We start from the raw sequence: 21,358 nt of genomic DNA on the forward strand, positions 1-21,358 counted from the left end.
CGAGACCTGTGCTTCGCGCTATCCGCTTCGGGGTCTACAGGAACCTGCACAGCTGTTAAGAGGCCGGCCGGACGCCTGGGTGGCTCAGAAGTTGAGCGTCTGCCTTTGGCTCAGGGCTGATCCCTGAGGCCCCGGATCGAGTCCCACGTCGGGCTCCCTGCACAGAGCCTGCTTCTCCCTCTGCCTGTGTCTCTGCCTCTTTCTCTCTCTCATGAATAAATAAATAAAATCTTAAAAAAAAAAAAAAAAAAAAGAGGCGGGGCAACGTGGGGGCGGGGCGCAGAGCGGCGAGGCCAACAGAGAATCTCAAGAGGGAGGGCGGAAGCGGACATGCAGGCGGGCGAGGGGGGCGTGGCGTGGAGAGGCGAGGTCGGCGTGCAGGTACCGCGAGAGCGCGGGGTGGGGGGTGGGGCCTCGCCCGCGCGACCGTCAGGGGGCGTGGCCCGTTTGGCGCACCTGATGCGGGAGAGCGGTTGCCGTCCCTCCAAGCGTTCCCAAGGTGTTTCCTCTGTGGGTAAAACTTATTCTTTGTTATGTTCAGGAGCAGCCTTGCTTCCTGCTTATGTCACTGTTTCTAACAATTCTAAGGTAAAACCTTGGGAAGCTGAAACAATTCGGGGGTCAGGGAACTGGGATCTGTGGAACTGGTCTGTGGGGACGCGGTGAGTCCGGGAACATTTCCTACAGTTAGAATCAATTTAATAAGAGTTTAGTTGTGTAACTATAGAGTTTTCTGTGTAGGGATTACAGGTTAGAATGTGAAATACAAAACTCTTCCTGGATGAGGCACCTGGGTGGCTCAGGTCATGATCCTGGGATCCGGATGAAGTCCCACGTCAGGCTCCCTGCATGGAGCCTGCTTCTCCCTCTGCCTGTGTCTCTGCCTCTCTCTCTGTGTCTCTCAGGAATAAATAAATAAAATCTTAAAAAACAAAACAAAATTAAAGAACTCTCCCTGAGGAGAAAGGGCAATGCTATACTGACACCCAACAAAATGGCATTTTTCTATTCCCCACTCACCCAGGAGGCCAAACTCCACACTGGGCTCCGTTCCAAAGACTTTCATAGGGAGGAGACCTGAGACCTGGGATATGAGGCTTGGAGGGCTGAGGTATAGGATAGTTTGGGTTACCAACCACTGCTTTAAAAACAACAGTAACTTAAAAAAATTTTTTTATAAGATTTTATTTATTTATTCCTGAGAAATAGACAGGTAGAGGGAGAAGCAGGCTCCATGTAGGGAGCCCAACGTGGGACTCGACCTCGCGTCTCCAGAATCATGCCCGGGCTGAAGGCGGCGCTAAACCGCTGGGCCACCCAGGCTGCCTACCACATTCATTACATTTGGAGGATTTCTCTCCAGCATGTACTATGTGATGATCACTAAGGCTTGAATCCACTGTAAAGGTTTTGCCACACTCATTACACTGACAGAATTTCTCACCAGAATGAACTCTCTCATGATTTGCCAGATATGAATTTTCACTGAAGACCTTACCACGTTCATTACATTTGTAAGGTTTCTCTCTAGTATGAATCATCCGATGTCTACTGAGGTGTGACACTTGATAATAAGCTTTGCCACACTCATTACATTTGTAAAGTTTTTCCCTTTTTGCTTCATGGTCTTGTGTCAGTATCGAAGGATACATAAAATCACTCCCATCTTTATTAGAAATGTTGGTTTGGACACTAGGAGGAATTCTTTGAAGTGGTAAAACTGAGGATCCACTGTTGAAAAACTTCTCAGCTTTATTACATGTATAAATTTTCCCTTCAGTTTGACATATGGGCAGTTCATCCTGCAAGCTTAATCCAAGCCTATTTCCTCATCCCTTCTACCAGATTGATCTCTTCTACTGCTGAGATGATCTTTATAATTCACAGGAAATCCTTTGTAGTTTCTTTCATCTTTCCACTGACACTCAAAGTCATACATGCTTTCCTGGAGTACCCTGATGCAAAAATCTTTAATATCATGGCCTGCATGCCTTTCCCACATTACTGTATGGAAGACTTATCCTGTATTATTGTTCTCTTGTGGTGGTAATTTTTTGATGAAAAGTATAGAAGGGATAGCTATAAGATATAAAGAACCATCAGTTTCCTATTGTAGCTGCTAAATATAAATATTTCATATTAAAAAACAATATTTCATCAAGAGTAATACTTATATTGAACAGAGTTAAGCAACTTCTCAACCATGACCTTCAATTTCTAGAAACACCAATAAAATAGAATTTATTTTTAAAGATTTTTAAAATTTATTCAAGAGAGAGGCAGAGACCCAGGCAGAGGGAGAAGCAGGCTCCTCACAGGGACCCCGATGGAGGACTCGATCCCAGGACCCAGGGATCACACCCTGAGCTGAAGGCAAATGCTCAACCACTGAGCCACCCATGCATTCCTGAAGTAGGATTTTTTTGTTTTGTTTTGTTTTGTTTTGTTTTGTTTTGTTAATAAAGGAGGAGTGATGGGCAGCCCCAGAGGCTCAGCAATTTAACGCCGGACCGTGATCCTGGAGACCCGGGATTGAGTCCCACGTCAGGCTCCCTGCATGGAGCCTGCTTCTCCCTCTGCCTGTGTCTCTGCCTCTCTCTCTCTCTGTGTCTCTAATAAATAAATAAAACCTTAAAAAAAAAAAAAAGGAGAAGGAGTGATTACATATAATTCAAATTAATTTGGGGGAAGCCTAGTTCCAAAAAAATAAATAAATAACGTATGACAAAAATGCTTTGTAGAAACTTAAGTTAGCTTTAAAAAAGGGATATGTTTCCACCAAAACTCCACAGCACCAACAAATGTCAGTAAATACATAGCTGTCTCTTTTTTTAAAAAAGATTTTATTTATTTATCCATGAGAGACAGAGAGAGAGAGGGAGGGACGGTGGCAGAGACACAGGCAGAGGGAGAAGCAGGCTCCATGCAGGGATCCCGATGTGGGACTCGATCCTAGGACTCCAGGGTCACGCCCTGAGCTGAAGGCAGGTGCGTAACCACTGAGCTACCCAGGCGTCCCACATAGCTGTCTCTTATTTGAGGAGGAAAAAATATATATACATATTACTATATATGTGAATTAATAAGTACTAAAGGAAGGGCACCTGGGTGTCTCAGTTAAGCCTCTGACTCTTGGCTTTTGGCTCAGGTCATGATCGCATGGGGTGTAGGACTGAGCCCTATATTAGACTGCACTCAGTAGGGAGTCTGCTTCAAGATTCTCTCCCTCTGTTCCTCACCCCACTTGCTGCCTCTTGTGCTCTCTGTCTCTCCAAAATAAATAAGCAAATCTTTAAAAAAGTTCTAAAGCACACGATATATTGTAAAGACAAATGATCTGTACCAACATTATCTAATGAATAATCTAAATTTTAACACAAAATTTCAAATCAAGAATAACAATGGGAAAATAAGGGAGTATTAATAAAACATAGAAATAAAATATTTTTCTCAATATTGTTATAAACTCATGCAGAATAGGCATTTTGCAACATTAAAAAGTGGTTCAGGGATCCCTGTGTGGCGCAGCGGTTTAGCGCCTGCCTTTGGCCCAGGGCACGATCCTGGAGACCCGGGATCAAATCCCACATCAGGCTCCCGGTGCATGGAGCCTGCTTCTCCCTCTGCCTGTGTCTCTGCCTCTCTCTCTCTCACTGTGTGCCTATCATAAATAAATAAAAATTAAAAAAAAAAGTGGTTCACTGAAGGGGGGCACTTGACGGGATGAGCACTGGGTGTTATGCTATATGTTGGCATATCGAACTCCAATAAAAAAATATATTTAAAAAAAAGTGGTTCATGTCATGACCACTAAACCAGTCCTACAAGAAATGTTAAGGGGACTTTCTGAGTGGAAAGGAAATACCGTAAGAAAGAGGTAAAAAAAGAAGACATCCAGATGGCTAACATACACATGAAAAGATGCTCAACATCACTCATCATTAGCGAAACACAAATCAAAACCACAATGAGATACCACCTGACACCTGTCAGAATTGCTAAAATTAAAAACACAAGAAACAAAAGGTGTTGGTGAGGCTGCAGAGAAAGGAGACCCGTCTTGCACTGTTCTAGGAATGCAAACTAGTACAGCCACTCTGGAGAATAGTTTGGAGGTTCCTCAAAAAGTTAAAAAAAAAAAAGTTAAAAACAGAACTACCCTATAATTCAGGAATTACACTACTAGGTATTTACACAAAGGATACAAAAATACACATTTGAAGAGATACATGTGCCCCTATATTTATAGCAGCTTATTTACAATAGTCAAGGTATGGAAGAAGCCCAAGTGTTCAAGGATAGATGAATGGATAAAGAAGGTATGGCATACATATACAATGGAATATTATTAGTCATAAAAAAAGAATGAAATCTTGCTATCTGTACAACATGAATGGATATACAAGGCATTATGTTAAGTGAACTAAATCAAACAGAAAAAGGCAAATATCATGATTTCACTTATATGTGGAATATAAAAAACAAAACAAATGCATGAACAAACAAAAAAAATAGAAATAGACTCATAAATACAGTGAACAAATTGATGGTTGTCTGAGGGGAGGAGGTGGGCAATGAGCAAATTCAGTGAAGGGGATTAAGAGGTACAAACATAGTTATAAAATGAGTCACAAAAATGAAAAGTGCAGCATAGGGAATATAATCAGTAATATTATAATAATACTGTGCTGTGACACAGGGTAACTACACTTACGGTATTTTGTATTGCATGTAATTGTGGAATCACTATGTTGTACACCTGAAACCAACATAATAACGTATGTCAACCATACGTCAAGAAAAAAATGCAGCCTACCATAAAATCTTGGGATAATAATACTGTATTCAGCAATTCATTCATTAAGAAAAAAGAGCTTTGCTTTCATCTCTGTTGGAGTTGCAGCACCACCACTGGAGTGTGAAAGGGTATATTTTACATGTCTGAAAAAGTTTGATATGGAGAGGGAGAAAAACATTTCCTCCGAGAGCTCACAAGAAAGAAGCCTTTGTTTTCTCACAGAACTCTCCCACTGCAGTTTCTCACTTTTTTTTTTTTTTTTAAGATTTATTTATTCATTCATGAAAGACACACAGAGAGAGGCAGAGGGAGAAGCAGGCTCCCTGTAGGTAGCCCGATGTAGGACTTCGTCCTGGATCCTGGGATCATTCCCGGAGCCAAAGGCAGACGCCCAAATCCCTGAGCCACCCAGATGTCCCTCTCAAACACTATTAATGGTGTGGCCTCCTCTCTGCCCTTCTGAGTGCCTGCCTGTGTTCCCACCTGTTAGGTTTTCTTTTAATGATCGTCGGAGAAAATTAAAGACAGCAGAGCCAGGCGGTAGGTTTAAAAGTGCTTTAATGGGGAGCGCTCCCGGGAGAGGTTCCGTGACTCCGAGAAGCTCCAGCCAGGGAAGTCGCGCCCCAGCAAACCGGAGGGGGGTTTATAAAACGTTTTCGACGGGAAGATGGGGGCAGGGTGGCATTCCGGTTAGGGCAAGGATCATGGGTTTCGGGTTTCGGAAGCTAAGTTAGGGTAGGGCAGCAAGGCGGCATTGTTGGGAGGTTGCTGGCCTCTGGTCGGCTGTTTTGAGGTCCCCAGTCTCTCCAGCCCAACACAACCTGTTACACATTCCCATTCATTTGCGTTTTGTTTGTTTTTTATTTTGCCCTCCACAGTCCAGGGCTCTTTCCCTTACTTCAAAAAGAATATTTAGGGATGCTTGGGTGGCTCAGCAGTTGGGCGTCTGCCTTTGGCTCAGGGCATGATCACAGAGTCCTGGGATCGAGTCCCACATGGGGCTTCCGGCACAGAGCCTACTTCTCCCTCTGCCTATGTCTCTGTCTCTGTGTCTCTCATGAATAAATAAAATCTTAAGAAAAAAAAGTCAGAAAGACTTAATTCCATCAGATAAGATTCCTGCTTATCACATAACAGAAACATGATGCACTGTGGCTTTTCCAAAATTCAACCCCTTTATTCAGCTGAGTAAGGACATTATAGGTGGATCTAGAAAAAGCACTTCACAAATTCCTCCACTGCTTGTCTCCTTCTCTGAATGCACAGAAAACAGAACAATATATGCAAACCTCACTCTCTTCTAAGAGCCACAAGACTAGAAAACGGAATCGGGTATGTAAAAGCTTGGAAGGTTTTACGCATACTTAAGTTCTGTAACACTCCTGATGTATCATGAAATGGGCAGATGACCTGAAGAAAGAGGAAGTGTAAAGTCCAGATGGTATACTATGAAGCTTGTCATTTCTTTTTTAAGTTGGCTCCATGCTCCACGTGGAACCCAACATAGGGTTTGAACTCATGACCCTGAGATCAAGACTCAAGCTTAGATCAAGAATCAGATGCTTGACCGATTGAGCCACCCAGGCATCTCAAGAAGTTATCATTTCTGCATCAAGGCTTCAATCTCAATCAAGCAGGGCAGGGGCTCCCAGGAGGCAAACAAGGGAAAATGCAAAAATAGCCAAGGGCAGATCCCCACTGCTGGAGAGACATTATCCTCACCCAGAGAGACCAGGTTCCTATAGTTCTCCAACATCACATCCCTGTACAATTCCTGCTGTGCAGAGTCCAGGCACTCTCACTCCTCGAGAATTCTGTGGCCACATCACTAAAGGTCAACCATCCCTGAAATGAGAACACATTTCACCAAGGAGCTGTGGAAAAAGTTCTTATCTTCACATAAAATGAGAAGAAGAGAGATGTGAAGGATAGATTTGGTTGAAGTGGTGTTCTTACAGATCCACAGAAGATATTTCCGAGCAAGTTAAGTGTCCCTAATTGACTTATTGTACTTTTTCCAAAAGAGGTTAGGACAGTCTCTAAATTGTTGTGGATTTCTCATTTTTGTAGATAATACAAGAAGTACATACCAACACACACAAGTTCAACACAGTATTATCCATTTAGAAGTGTGAGATATTATGTTCTACACACTCAGTGATATTCAACATCTAGATGAACTACAATACAAGTGGTATCCTCAGAGATGACAATACCCATGGTAGCTTTAAAGAAAGCATGGAATCTAAAAATTGTAATAACAATAGTGACAGCAATGACTAATGGTTTTTCAACATGTCCCGTGTACTAGGCATTACTCTAAATGCTTTACACATCCAAGCTGATAAAACCAAAGAATAGCTCATGACAGAAAGAACGGTTCTCAAATTACTGAAATTACAAATTTCACCTGTCTCACAGTTACTCTGAGAAACTATTCTTGGGTCAGGTAGCTAAGAAGTGGCAGTCAACTTCTGATCACAGAGGTCTGGGCTTTGAAATTGAACATAAGAATTAAATACTTAAGTAACAGATACCATCTAAAGTGCATTCATGGAGGGTTCTCAAACTGAGAAAACTTGAAACAAGTTCAAGGATAATAACAAGGAATTGCCTGGAAGGTCACTATACACACACACACAAACACATACACAAACATAATGTATTACTATTCTTACTATAATTTTAATCACTGATGTAATAGTGTAAAAATAACCTAAAGCCATAGAAATTATTTCAGATGTAATTCCAACTGTTAAAAAGATTTAAAACTTATTTACGAAAGTATGAAGTGTCTTTTATAAAAAACCATGGGCCTGCACATCCATGGATTCATGCACACATAAATATACACACTTAAATTGAAACAGAAATAAGAGGAGTTTTCTCTTGATTTTTTGGGTGAAATTTTTCATCATTTTTTGCTTATAGTGTATTCAGTCTCTTTGGGTCAAACTAATATATAAATTGTACTAAATCAAGTACAAAATTAGTCTATCTTAGGCTTTAAAACAAGTGGTAAAACATGTAAGGATACATTGGCCCCTTCATTCCAATATCTATTAAATACTTATGGTCAAAAATATAATTTTGCTCTCCTAAATTTAGACATTTAGACATTAAAAAATATGATTGAGTTTGTTTACTCCACTAATAAACTAATAATCTACAAGGATTCAAGAGTTGAAAATTTATTACTGGTACACACTACTTGAACAGAATTAGATAAAAAAAAATATGGATTGCTGCAGAAAACACTTGAAACATTAGTGGAAAATTAACAATCACCAAAAAAGGTGAAAAAAAAAAAGCCATGTTTTTAAGCAAGAATATTTCACCAAATATCATGACCAAGAGCACACATTGGATGCATCTCCCCCAAATTAAGGCACAGAAAAGAGGCCGGCCAGGCCTCCCAGATCTCACCACTGCACAGAATGCCTGAGTGGGGACCATTACAAGAAGAGGGAAAGAAAAAAAATGTCAAAGACCTGGGTATGTTAAATTCAGGGATGAAAGGTGTTCACTGAAGCAGAACTTAAAGCAATATACTAAAAATAATACTCCTTTCTTTAGTGGCACAGATTTTCTCCCATTGGTCTCGTTTTCAAAAATTTTACCAACTATTTATGCCCATGAACACGTGACTTCCATGTATAGGTCCTTTGATCCCGGTATACAGAGGCTGACAGTGCATGCAGAAGCAGTCCCTAAAACAACCTCTGCTGCCCAACTGTCCTGACACCATGGGGCCCACACTCATCTCCAACCCATGCCTGTTGTGAAGCCCAGGAGGATGCGCCCAGGGGTCCTCACAGGCTCCACATCACTGGGACACCATGAGATGGAATCTACATGGAGAGAGACTGAGGGAAGGCCTGGGGAGTGTGGACACACACAGCTCAGGTGGACACGTCAGAGTCAGAGAAGATGAGCGAGTCCAAGAAGGGCACAGCAGGAGGGAGAGATGGAAAAACAACCAACAATATGACTTTACCTGACAAACAGCCATGCCTGACTCCTCCCTTCCTCCTTCTTCCTCAGACAAGATCAGTCTTGAGAGTCCTGAGTCCTGAGGGTCAAGAATATGCAGCTGAATGCTTAGAATCAATCTCTGTCCTTCCGGTACCACAACCTCACACAGGAAGACCTCTCCCTGGGGAGACAACAGTCCCTGCTGCCACTGCCACAGGAGGAGACTCAGGGACCATGAACCCCTCCAGACACCGACACAAGTGAGTGTTCCCAGCCCATTCTTCACAACTGGCCCCTGCTCCGGGGAAGTACCCCCCCTTTCACTGTAGCAGTGGGGACCTGGGCTGGACCCACACTCCCCTCCAGGTCACAGACCCGTCCTGACCACACCCCACACAGAGCAGGGCCCCCTCCCCTCTCCCTAGATCAGGAACTGCTGTCAGCCTCAGAAACGGAGGACCCAGGGCTTTGCTGAAGGGGCAGAAGGAAACAGGGAGGGAGTCAAGGGGTATCAGAGAAGATAGTATCAAATCGAGGACTCGAGGGAGGACGCTGTTTGCCACCTGCATCTGAGGAGCCAGACAGTCCCAGGCAGAGGGATAGCCTGAGGCAGGAGCAAGCCTGGCCAGCATGGCTGCAGCAGGGTGAGGGGAAGAGGCCAGCATGGCTGCAGCAGGGTGAGGAGGGGACCAGCAGGAGAGGAGGTCAGAGAGGCAGCTGGGGTAGCAGATGGGGAAGGGCGTGGTCTTCCAACATTTGCCTCTCACATCTTGAAAGAAGTTTAGAAAACATGTATTCCAAAAAAACAAAAACAAAAAACAAAAATAAAAAAATAAAATAAAATAAAAAGAAAACATGTATTCCTCCTCTCACTTTAAGCAAACATCAAACTTTTTTCATCTTATACATTAAAACATTTACAAATAATATAGTATCTTATACTTAGAATCACGCCAAGATGTGCATCTAGGCCTCAGGAAGTACAGGGTCACCCTTAACCTAGATGTGGGGGGCGCAGGAGGAGGGTGACTGGGGGAGCTTGAGCCAGTTCTGCACAAATAAGATGGACATGCCCCAGGTGTTCCAGCAGAGATGTAGAGGCAGCTGGACATGGGATGGAGTTCAGGGCAGAAGTCTGGAGGAGAGGGGAAACTGGGACATATGCAGGTGATGTTGAGAGCCAGGAGATGAGGTGATGAGGAAAGGCAGGGGGTAGACAGAGAAGAGGTACAAGGATTAAGCTGTGGGGTGCCCCACACTCAGAGACCAGGCAGTTCAGCAGACACCAGCAGGGATGGTGAGAGGTGATCAGGAAAACCAAAAGGTAGGTAGAGTAGTCAAGGTTAGTGGGATGTCCTCAAACCAAGGAAAAATGTGTCAAGGAAGAGAGAGTGGTCTCATGTGCCACCTGCTTCTGACAGGAAAAGCAGGATGAAGCCAGGAGATTCAATCCTGGGCTGAGAAATGGGGTCCCTGGTGATTCTGAAAGAGAAAGTCTCAGGGGCATAGTGATTGTTGAAGGCTTGACCGGATGGGGTTCCTGTGACAAGTGGAGACAAGATATGAAGACAGTAAAAGCCAACTTTTAGTGGCTTGCATTCTGGAAGGTAGCAAGGAAGAGAATGGCTTTCAAGAGGAGAAATGAGAAAGCCAGTGGGCCTCAATCCGAACCAGACACAATTCACTTAAAAGCGAAAAAGTCTGGGCATGTTTTCAAAAATATAATGAAGTCAAAGTTTAGAAAAATTTCATACTTATAGCGGGAAGACGAATTGATTATAGGATCCTACCAAGCTTATTTCAGAAGTTTATTAATAATTATTCTCAAAGTAGGGGATCCCTGGGTGGCGCAGCGGTTTGGCGCCTGCCTTTGGCCCAGGGCGCGATCCTGGAGACCCGGGATCGAATCCCACGTCAGGCTCCCGGTGCATGGAGCCTGCTTCTCCCTCTGCCTGTGTCTCTGCCTCTCTCTCTCTGTGTGACTATCATAAATAAATAAAAAACTTAAAAAAAATAATAATTATTATTCTCAAAGTAGAAATTGAGTAAACTTAAGATTTATCCTAATTTCAAAAATAATGAATTAAATGTAAAGAAATGAGGGAAAAAAAGTAAATTCATCACTAAACCAACAGTTTCAACGCTCCTTTCAAAAGGAAACGTGTAGGGACAATCAAGTCCTGTCCCAGGGCCCCTCCCTTCCCCTTTCCCAACCCAGGCAAAGGGAAGAGGGTGACCCCAACTGACTAAATCAATTGCTGTCCCCTGGCTGAATAGGGATTGCAATTGGAAGGTATCTTCTCATACAAATAATCATAAAATGCTCAAGCCTTTGAGACAGGAGTTTTAGACGCGTCATCCTTATCTGTATAATTGAAACAAACTTCAATTTCTTAGATTATAAAGCCACCCATCAATGTTATAACTTAATGACATCCATATCCAAACAACTTAGTGCTCATCTGGATCCAGATACGCCCTCTTTCTTCACTAGGATGTGTTTCCCTTATTCTGCATGTCAGTCTGCCAGATTTTTTTAAAAAAGATGTTATTTATTTGTTCATGAGAGACACACAGAAAGAGGCAGAGATACAGAGGGAGAAGCAGGCTCCCTGTGGGGGAGCCTGATGCAGGACCCCTGGGGTCATGACCCAAGCCAAAGGCAGACGCTCAACCACTGAACCATCCAGGCATCCCTATCTCCCAGATTTCTTTCTCTCACTCTGTCTCTTAACAAAGGTACTTTGCCTCACCAAACTTTAGTCAGCCAGATCCTTAAACCTTCTTCTAGGCGCATCTATACACTTCTCTACAAAATCAGCCTTGGCGGGGCACCTGGGTGGCTCAGTAGGTTAAGGGATGGACTCTTGGTTTCAGCTCAGGTCATCCTGAGATCAAGCCCTACCTTGGGCTCCCTGCTTCTCAGGAGTCTGCCCTCCCTCTATGTCTGTTCCTCGCCCTACATGGGCGTGCTTGAGTGTGCTTGTGAGCTCTCTCTCATAAATAAATTAAATCTTTAAAAAAAATCAGCTTTGGTAAGAATCCTGCAAAGTTAGTTTATCCAGAACCTTCCACCCTCCTTATCCTCATCCCCCCACCATTCCCCAGGTTATGTCTGATCACCCTGGCCTGTCAGCAGGAATCCTGTTCGGTCTGTTTAGCCAGAACCACACTTACCCGTGAGGTTTCCTGTTGGCAATTTTCCATGCAGGAATCTCCTCCTTGCTCCTTATCTTCGAATTCCCACTTGCCCAGGATGTAGTCAGGGCTGAGTCCAATCTCTCTCCCCAACCGTAAATCTTACAGTTGGGGGGCAATGGTCCTGAATAATCCCTGCCTTACCACCTTTAACAAGCATCATTACATTTTTTTTCTTTGACACTCTTTTTTTTGGTGGGGGGGGTGAGGTCCTCTTTTCCCCTGGGTTTCCCCTCATTCTGTTCCTCTCTCCTGTCCTGCTCTTTCTGCCCTTCTCCTTCTCTCACACCTGTTCTGCCCCACTGGGACACTTGTTTCCCCTCTTGTTGCTTTCTCCTCAACCTTTTTCTTTCTTCCTTTTCTTTTTTTTTTCTTTTTCTTTTTTTTTATGATAGCCACAGAGAGAGAGAGAGAGAGAGAGAGGCAGAGACATAGGCAGAGGGAGAAGCAGGCTCCCTGGGGGGACCCCAAGCGGGACTGGACGGGACACCATCCCAGGACCCGGGGATCATGTCCTGACCTGAATGCAGATGCTCAACCACTGAGCCATCCAGGTGCTCCTCTTCCCAACCTTTCTGATCCTCCCTGACCTCCACTATTTCTGCCTCTTTCCTTCCCCATCTGCCTCCTCTCTGCTCTCCCTATTACATCATCACCACAGGTCACCTGGCAGAATGGGGCTCTGCAGGACGCCGAGGAGTCAGCGTAGAACCCACACAAAGTGCCGAGGGCAGAGACCAGCCTTGCTGCGATTGGAAACCGATGGGGACGCACACCCGGCCTCCCACCGCGACGTCCGCATGTACTTGGGGTGCAGGCGAGGGCGCGGGTATTTTAGGGCTCGTAGCGACCCCCACACTTCGGCCATGGAGGAAGAGGAGACTGCGGTGAGCACGTTTAGACGAGAAAGAGGAAACTCATGCTCCCCAGCGGGACCTGTACTCACTCCTGAGTCTAGAAGAACCACCACCCGCGCAGTGAAGAAGCCCCAGCGTGGGTATTTGTTGTTTCTAATGGCTGAGTAATATTCCATTGTATACATAGACCACAGCTTCTTTATCCATTCATCTTTCGATGGACACCGAGGCTCCTTCCACAGTTTGCCTATTGTGGACATCGCTGCTATAAACATTGGGGTGCAGGTGTCCTGCATCTGTATCTTTGGGGTAAATCCCCAGCAGTGCAATTGCTGGGTCGTAGGGCAGGTCTATTTTTAACTCTTTGAGGAACCTCCACACAGTTTTCCAGAGTGGCTGCACCAGTTCACATTCCCACCAAGAGTGCAAGAGGGTTCCCCTTTCTCCGCATCCTCTCCAACATTTGTTGTTTCCTGTCTGGTTAATTTTCACCATTCTCACTGGTGTGAGGTGGTATCTCATTGTGGTTTTGATTTGTTTTTCCCTGACGGCAAGGGATGCGGAGCATTTTCTCATGTGCTTGTTGGCCATGTCTATGTCTTTGTGAAATTTCTGTTCACAGAAATTGCCCATTTCATGATTGGATTGTTTGTTTCTTTGCTGTTGAGTTTAAGAAGTTCTTTATAGATCTTTGGTACTAGCCCTTTATCTGATACGTCATTTGCAAATATCTTCTCCCATTCTGTAGGTTGTCTTTTAGTTTTGTTGACTGTTTCTTTGGCTGTGAAGAAGCTTTTGATCTTGAGTAAGACCCAATAGTTCATTTTTGCTTTTGTTTCCCTTGCCTTCATAGATGTATCTTGCAAGAAGTTGCTGTGGCTGAGTTCAAAAAGGGTGTTGCCTGTGTCCTCCTCTAGGATTTTGATGGATTCTTGTCTCACATTTAGATCTTTCATCCATTTTGAGTTTATCTTTGTGTATGGTATAAGAGAATGGTCCAGTTTCATTCTTCTGCACATGGATGTCCAATCTTCCCAGCACCATTTATTGAAGAAACTGTCCTTTTTCCAGTGGATAGTCTTTCCTGCTTTGTCTAATATTATCTGACCATAGAATTGAGGGCCCATTTGTGGATTCTCTGTTTTTGTGCCAGTGCCATACTTTCTTGATGATCACAGCTTTGTAGTACAACCTGAAATCCGGTATTGTGATGCCCCCCCGCCCCCGGCTCTGGTTTTCTTTTTCAATATTCCCCTGGCTATTCGGGGTCTTTTTGATTCCACACAAATCTTAAGATTATTTGTTCCAACTCTCTGAAGAAAGTCCATGGTATTTTGATAGGGATTGCCTTAAATGTGTAAATTTCCCTGGGTAACATTGACATTTTCACAATATTAATTCTTCCAATCCATGAGCATGGAATGTTTTTCCATCTCTTTGTGTCTTCCTCAATTTCTTTCAGAAGTGTTCTGTAGTTTGTAGGGTATAGATTCTTTACTTCTTTGGTTAGGTTTATTCCTAGGTACCTTTTTTTTTTTTTTTGAACAGGTTTCAATTTATTTTTTTATTCATAAATTTATTTTTTATTGGTGTTCAATTTGCCAACAAATAGAATAACACCCAGTGCTCATCCCATCAAGTGCCCACCTCAGTGCCTGTCACCCAGTCGCCCCCACCCCCCACCCACCTCCCCTTCCACCACCCCTAGTTCGTTATTCCTAGGTATCTTATGCTTTTGTGTGCAATTGTAAATGGGATTGACTCCTTAATTTCTCTATCTTCAGTTTCATTTTTAGTGTATAGATATTCCACTGATTTCTGGGCATTAATTTTGTATCTTGCCACACTGCCAAATTACTGTATGAGTTTTAGCAATCTTGGGGTGGAGTCTTTTGGTTTTCTCTGTACAATATCATGTCATCTGTGAAGAGGGAGAGTTTGACTTCTTCTTTGCCAATTTGAATGCCTTTTATTTCTTTTTGTTGTCTGATTGCTGAGGCTAGGACTTCTAGTAATATATTAAATAGCAGTGGTGAGAGTGGACATCCCTGTCGTGTTCCTGCTCTTAGAGGAAAGGCTCCCAGTGTTTCCCCATTGAGAATATTTGCTGCGGACTTTTCATAGATGGCTTTTAAGATGCTGAGGAATGTTCCCTCTATCCCTACACTCTGGAGAGTTTTGATCAGGAATGGATCCTGTATTTTGTCAAATGCTTTCTCTGCATCTATTGAGAGGATCATATGGTTCTTGTTTTTTCTCTTTTTTTAAAAAATTTTTTAATTAATTAATTAATTAATTTATTTATTTATTTATGATAGTTACAGAGAGAGAGAGAGAGAGAGAGAGAGGCAGAGACATAGGCAGAGGGAGAAGCAGGCTCCATGCACCGGGAGCCTGACGTGGGATTCGATCCCGGGTCTCCAGGATCGCGCCCTGGGCCAAAGGCAGGCGCCAAACCACTGCGCCACCCAGGGATCCCCTTGTTTTTTCTCTTGATGATATGATCTATCATATTGATTGCTTTACAAGTGTTGAACCAGCCTTGCATCCTGGGGATAAATCCCACTTGGTCATGGTGAATAATCTTCTTAATGTACTGTTGGATCCTACTGGCTAGTATTTTGTTGAGAATTTTTGCATCTGTGTTTGTCAGGGATATTGGTCTATAATTCTTATTTCTGGTGGGGTCTTTGTCTGGTAATGGAATTAAGGTGCTGCTGCTCTTGTAGAATGTGTTTGGAAGTATTCCATCCCTTTCTATCCTTCAGAACAGCTTTAGTAGAATAGGTATGGTTTCTTCTTTAAACAATTGATAGAATTCTCCTGGGAAGCCATCTGGCCCTGGACTTTTGTGTCTTGGGAGGTTTTTAATGACTGCTTCAATTTCCTCCTGGTTTTTGATGACTGCTTCAATTTCCTCCCTGGCCTGTTCAAGTTTTCTATTTCTTCCTGTTCCAGTTTTGGTAGCTTGTGGTTTTCCAGAAACTCATCCATTTCTTCTAGTTTGCCTAATTTATTGGTGTATAGCTGCTCATAATGTTTTTAAAATCGTTTGTATTTCCTCGGTATTGGTTGTGATCTCTCCGTTTTCATTCATGATTTTATTAATTAGAGTCTTTTCACTTTTGTTTTAATAAGGCTGGCGAATGGTTTATCTATCTTATTAATTCTTTCTTTTTCTAAGATTTTATTTATTTATTCATGAGACACACACACACACACACACACACACACACACAGGCAGGGAGGCAGAGACACAGGCTCCAGGCCGGGACCCGATGTGGGATTCGATCCTGGGTCTCCAGGATCACACCCTGGTCTGAAGACGGCGCTAAACCGCTGAGCCACCTGGGCTGCCCTTATTAATTCTTTCAAAGAAGCAACAACTCCTAGTTTTGTTGATCTGTTCTATAGTTCTTCTGGTCTCTATTTCGTTGAGTTCTGCTCGAATCTTTATTAACTCTCTTCTTCTGCTGGGTGTAGGTTTTATTTGCTGTTCTTTCTCCAGTTCCTTTAGGTGGGAGGTTAGGTTGTGTACTTGAGTTTTTTCCAATTTTTTGAGGGATGCTTGTATTGCAATGTATTTCCCTCTCAGGACTGCTTTTGCTGTTTCCCAAAGATTTTGAACTGTTGTATATTCATTCTCATTAGTTTCCATGAATCGTTTTAATTGTTCTCTAATTTCCTGGTTGGCTCTTTCATCTTTCAACAGGGTGCTCTTTAACCTCCACATGTTTGAGTTTCTTCCAAGTTTCAACTTGTGATTGAGTTCAAGTTTCAAATCATTGTGGTCTGAAAATATGCAGGGGACAATCCCAATCTTTTGGTATCGGTTGAGACCTGATTTGTGACCCAGTATGTGGTCTATTCTGGAGAAAGTTCCATGTGCACTTGAGAAGAATGTGTGTTCAGTTGCGTTCGGATGCAAAGTTCTGCATTTATCTGTGAAATCCATCTGGTCTAGTATATCATTCAAAGCTCTTGTTTCTTTGGAGATGTGGTTATAAGATCTGTCATTTGCAGAAAGCGCCATGTTGAAGTCTCCCAGTATTAGTGTATTATTATCTAAATGTGTCTTTACTTTGCTTATTAATTGATTGATATACTTGGCAGCTCCCACATTAGGGCATAAATATTCATGATTGTTAGGTCTTCTTGTTGGATAGATCCTTTAAGTATGATATAGTGTCCCTCTTCATCTCTTTTTACAGTCTTTGGGATAAACTTTAATTTATCTGATATGTGGATGGTTACCCCTGCTTTCTTTTGAGGACCATTTGAATGATAAATGGTTCTCCAACCTTTCATTTTCAGGCTGGAGGTCTCCTTAGATCTAAAAGGAGTCTCTTGTAGACAGCAAATAGATGGGTCTTGCTTTTTTATCCAGTCTGAAACCCTGCATCTTTTGATGGGATCATTAAGCCCATTCATGTTCAGAGTAACTATTGAAAGATATGAATTTAGTGTCATTGTAATACCTATTCAGTCCCTGTTTTTGTGGATTTTTCCTTTGGGTTTCCTTTTTCTTTTACAGGGTACCCCTTAATATTTCTTGCAGAGCCGGTTTGGTGGTCACATATTCTTTCAGTTTCTGCTTATCTTGGAAGTTCTTTATCTCTCCTTCTATTCTGAATGAGAGCCTCGCTGGATAAAGTATTCTTGGCTTCATGTTCTACTCATTTAGGACCCTGAATATATCCTGCCAGCCCTTTCTTTTCTGCTAAGTCTCTGTGGAGAGGTCTGCTGTTAATCTGATATTTCTCCCCATATAAATTAAGAATCTCTTGTGGCTCGCTGCTTTAAGGATTTTCTCTTTATCTTTGGAATTTGCAAGTTTCACTATTAAATGTTGAGGTATTGAATGGTTTTTATTGATTTTTTTGGGGGGGAAATCTCTCTATCTCCTGGATCTGAATGCCTGTTTCCCTCCCCAAATTAGGGAAGTTCTTAGCTATGATTTGTTCAAATATGCTTTCTGGTCATCTCTCCCTTTTGGCGCCCTCTGGAACCCCAATTAAATGTAGATTTTTCCTCCTGAGGCTGTCACTTATTTCCCTTAACCTTTCCTCATGGTCTTTCAATTGTTTTTCTCTTTTTTCCTTAGCTTCCTTCCTTGCCATCAACTTGTCTTCTATGTCACTCACTTTTTCTTCCACCTCTTTAACCCTCATCATTAGGACCTCCAGTTTGGATTGCATCTCATTTAATTGATTTTTAATTTTGGCCTGATTAGATCTAAATGCTGCAGCCATGAAGTCTCTTGAATCTTTTATGCTTTTTTCCAGAGCCATCAGTAGCTTTATTTTTAAGATTTTATTTATTTATTCATGAGAGACACAGAGAGAGAGAGGCACAGACACAGGCAGAGGGAGAAGCAGGCTCCATGTAGGAAGCCCAACGTGGGACTCAATCCTGGGTCTCCAGGATCATGCCCTGGGCTGAAGGCAGCGGTAAACCACTGAGCCAATCGGGCTGCCTTACCAGTAGCTTTATAATTGTGCTTCTTCTTTTTTTTTTTTTTTATAATTGTGCTTCTGAATTGGCTTTCTGACATCGAATTGTAATCCAAAATCTATAACTCTGTGGCAGAGAGTACTCTTTCTGATTCTTTCTTTTGTGGTGAGTTCTTCTTTCAAGTCATTTTGCTCAGTTCAGAGTGGCTAAAAACGAGTTGTACTGGGAAAAGAAAAAAAAACAAAAATCAAAACAACAACAACAACAAAAACAAGGAGTGGTATCCTCTGGTTCTATATACTGTAAATCCCTCAACTTCCCCTGGAGCTTTCCAGCGGTGCTCGGCCAGGAACTTGCTCTTCCCCTGTCCTTCCTTTTTTTTTTTTTTTTTAATTTTTATTTATTTATGATAGTCACACAGAGAGAGAGAGAGAGGCAGAGACACAGGCAGAGGGAGAAGCAGGCTCCATGCACCGGGAGCCCGATGTGGGATTCGATCTAGGGTCTCCCGGATCGCGCCCTGGGCCAAAGGCAGGCGCCAAACCGCTGCGCCACCCAGGGATCCCTTCCCCTGTCCTTCCTGCTGGTCTTCTGGAGGAGGGGACTGCTGTGCATATTCTCAGGTGTGTGCATGGCTCAGTGGGAGTGTTTATCCTGTGAGGCCCCTGTTCCCTGGCGGCCCTCCCTCTTAGGCACAGGGTGACACCACGAGGAACAACAACATTGGCAGCGGCCAGATCTCCAGCCCTGGGGTCAGTTCCCGCAGTAACTACCGCAGTCTCCCAGTCCGCACTGGTCTGGATGCTCCAGAGGCTGGGGGCACTGACCTGCATGGCTTGGGGGCCCCCAGGGGCAGGAGAGTCCTCGCTGTCCTGTGTCCTCCACGCCTCTGCCTGTCCCGGGGGGAGCGCAGGATCCTGGATTGTGTCTGCTCAGTGCCCAGGATCCGCGGCCTGTGCTGCTGGAATTGTGCTCCTGGGGCCAGGGCTCCTCAAGGCAGCAGGGCGCAGCCCCCTCCCCCGGAGCCGCTGCCTGAGCTTCTCCTAAGGTCCCACCAGGCGCGTGCTCTAGCCCTTTACAGAGCTCGGCCCTGGGTCTGTGGCAGGCTCTCCTCCCGGTGCACTTCCTCTGTTAGTGACCCTGGGAGACTGGAGACTCCATTGCCCCTCCTGCGGTTCAGCCCAAGTTCCCTGCTGAGCACCTTTCTGTGGGAAAGAATACTGTGTGGATTTTTAAAGTTCCTGCTTCTCTGGGACTGGGCTTTCCTGTCCCAGGAGGCTTTCGCTGTCAGCCTTAGCCCGGCTCCTGGGGGGAGCCCCTTCCCCCACTTGATTCTTTTTTATTTTTCCACCTTCCTACCTTGTTAGAAGTGCAAACTCTTTTATCTGTAGAGTTCTAGCTGTTCTCTCTTTAAATCTCAGGTCGAATTCATAGGTTTTCAGGATGATTTGAAAGTTATCTAGGTCAGTTGGTGGGGACAGGTGACTTGGGGACCCTACCTCTCCGCCATCTTGCCCCACCCCCCAAAATAAATATTTAGATAGCAGTCCTAAGCTCACAATGAATCTACTATTTAAACTTATACAATGCATTTGTTTCCATGCCTTCTTGATGTCATTTTGAATATTTGTCTTGATGAATCTATTTCAATAATTATTATGTCATTCCTAGTAGAATTTCATTTAGTCCTCCTTCATTATATCATATATAATCAATAATATTTAAAAATAGCCTCTATTTTAATCACATTTTGTCTCCTCTACATGTTTCAAAATCCAGATATTAGCCCACCATGTGGTAGTACAAAGATTTTGGTGATTGCCACCATGTATGCTTGTTCCAGGGATAAGGATGGACACCTTTTCTATCACCATCATCAATATTGAGCCATTTTTGTCCCTATAAACCCAACATTCATTTTAGATCATCTTTCTATAGGATTTTATGGTAGTCAGAGTATTATCAGCTTATTTGCATCTTTAAATATTCATAGGTAACACTGGCCTATTAAATAAACTTATAGCGGTGTCTGGGTGATTCAGTCAGTTAAGTGTCTGCTTTCGACTCAGGTCATGATCCTGGGGTCCTGAGATGGAGCCCTCCATCTGGCTCCCTGCTTAGCGGGGTGGAGGGGGCGGGGAGCCTGCTTCTCCTCTCCCTCCCCCGACCCATGCTCTCTCTCTCAAGTAAAATCTTTTTATTTTTTTTAATTTTTTTTTAAGTAAAATCTTTTTAAAAAATACGATAAGCTTATAGACATAATTATAAAATTGCCAGAATCACAATTACTCATGAAGATCAAATTACTTAAAAATGGCAAATGATAGCAGCAAAATTAAGTCCAGATGTTAAGGTGAGGACTTGAGTAAAACTACTTTTTTTCATGTAGCATCACGATTGAGATACTTGTCTTTGTAGCTAGAAAACACAAATCCAGTTTCTGATGCTGCTATCTGGAAGGATGTGAGCTAGAGTGGTTGTACACGCTGTGCTTAGGGTCTCCTCACTTGGAAAAATAATAAAACAACAGTACTTATTTAGAGAGTGGACGATTCAATCAGTTATTGCACACAAAACATTACTTAGTGACTCTACTTTAATCACTATATAAAGCATAATAGGCCCCACCCAATGACAGATTTGGGGTTGAAACATTTCCCTGGTGACTCTGGATGCAAACTTTTTTTTCCTGTGTTCACAGAGTAGCAGGGATGTGTTCTTTAGCACCACCTGTCTCATATTTTCCTGGTGACCACCATCAGTCCCAGAAATGCCACACGGATAGAGTTTAAAGTTAAAGCTCCCAAATACACTGGTATCTCTCTGTACCTGTGCTGGATTTTGCACATGCTTACATATATTTTTTTCAGGCACGTTTGGTAAATGGAGCAACACAAACATTACGAAGCAAAATGGTTCAGGATACTGCTCTAGGACTCTTTTTTTTTAATAAACTTATTTTTTATTGGTGTTCAATTTGCCAACATATAGAATAACACCCAGTGCTCATCCCATCAAGTTCCCACCTCAGTGCCCGTCACCCAGTCAACCCCATCCCCCGCCCACCTCCCGTTCC

General features: G+C 43.2%; 1 protein-coding gene across 13 annotated transcripts in view; it reads left to right on the top strand.

Annotated features, from left to right (window-relative positions):
* The first annotated feature begins 313 nt into the window (after positions 1–313).
* The window catches only part of LOC112643403 (uncharacterized), a 43,799-nt gene continuing 22,754 nt past the window's right edge, over positions 314–21,358 (top strand). Inside the window, exons 1-3 of one of the 13 annotated variants that reach the window (XM_035705623.2) lie at positions 314–381; positions 8,843–9,033; positions 12,633–12,858. In XM_035705623.2, the coding sequence (XP_035561516.1) occupies positions 331–381; positions 8,843–9,033; positions 12,633–12,858 (468 nt within the window). In that variant the 5' untranslated portion in view covers positions 314–330. Of the gene's footprint in view, positions 382–435; positions 511–7,812; positions 9,034–12,632; positions 12,969–21,358 lie in introns of those variants that run through there. The other 12 variants (XM_035705617.2, XR_007409792.1, XM_035705611.2 and 9 more) reach the window with 12 other exon arrangements.

The sequence above is a fragment of the Canis lupus genome, chromosome 1, assembly GCF_003254725.2.
Source record: "Canis lupus dingo isolate Sandy chromosome 1, ASM325472v2, whole genome shotgun sequence".
NCBI classification, from domain to species: Eukaryota; Metazoa; Chordata; class Mammalia; order Carnivora; family Canidae; genus Canis; species Canis lupus.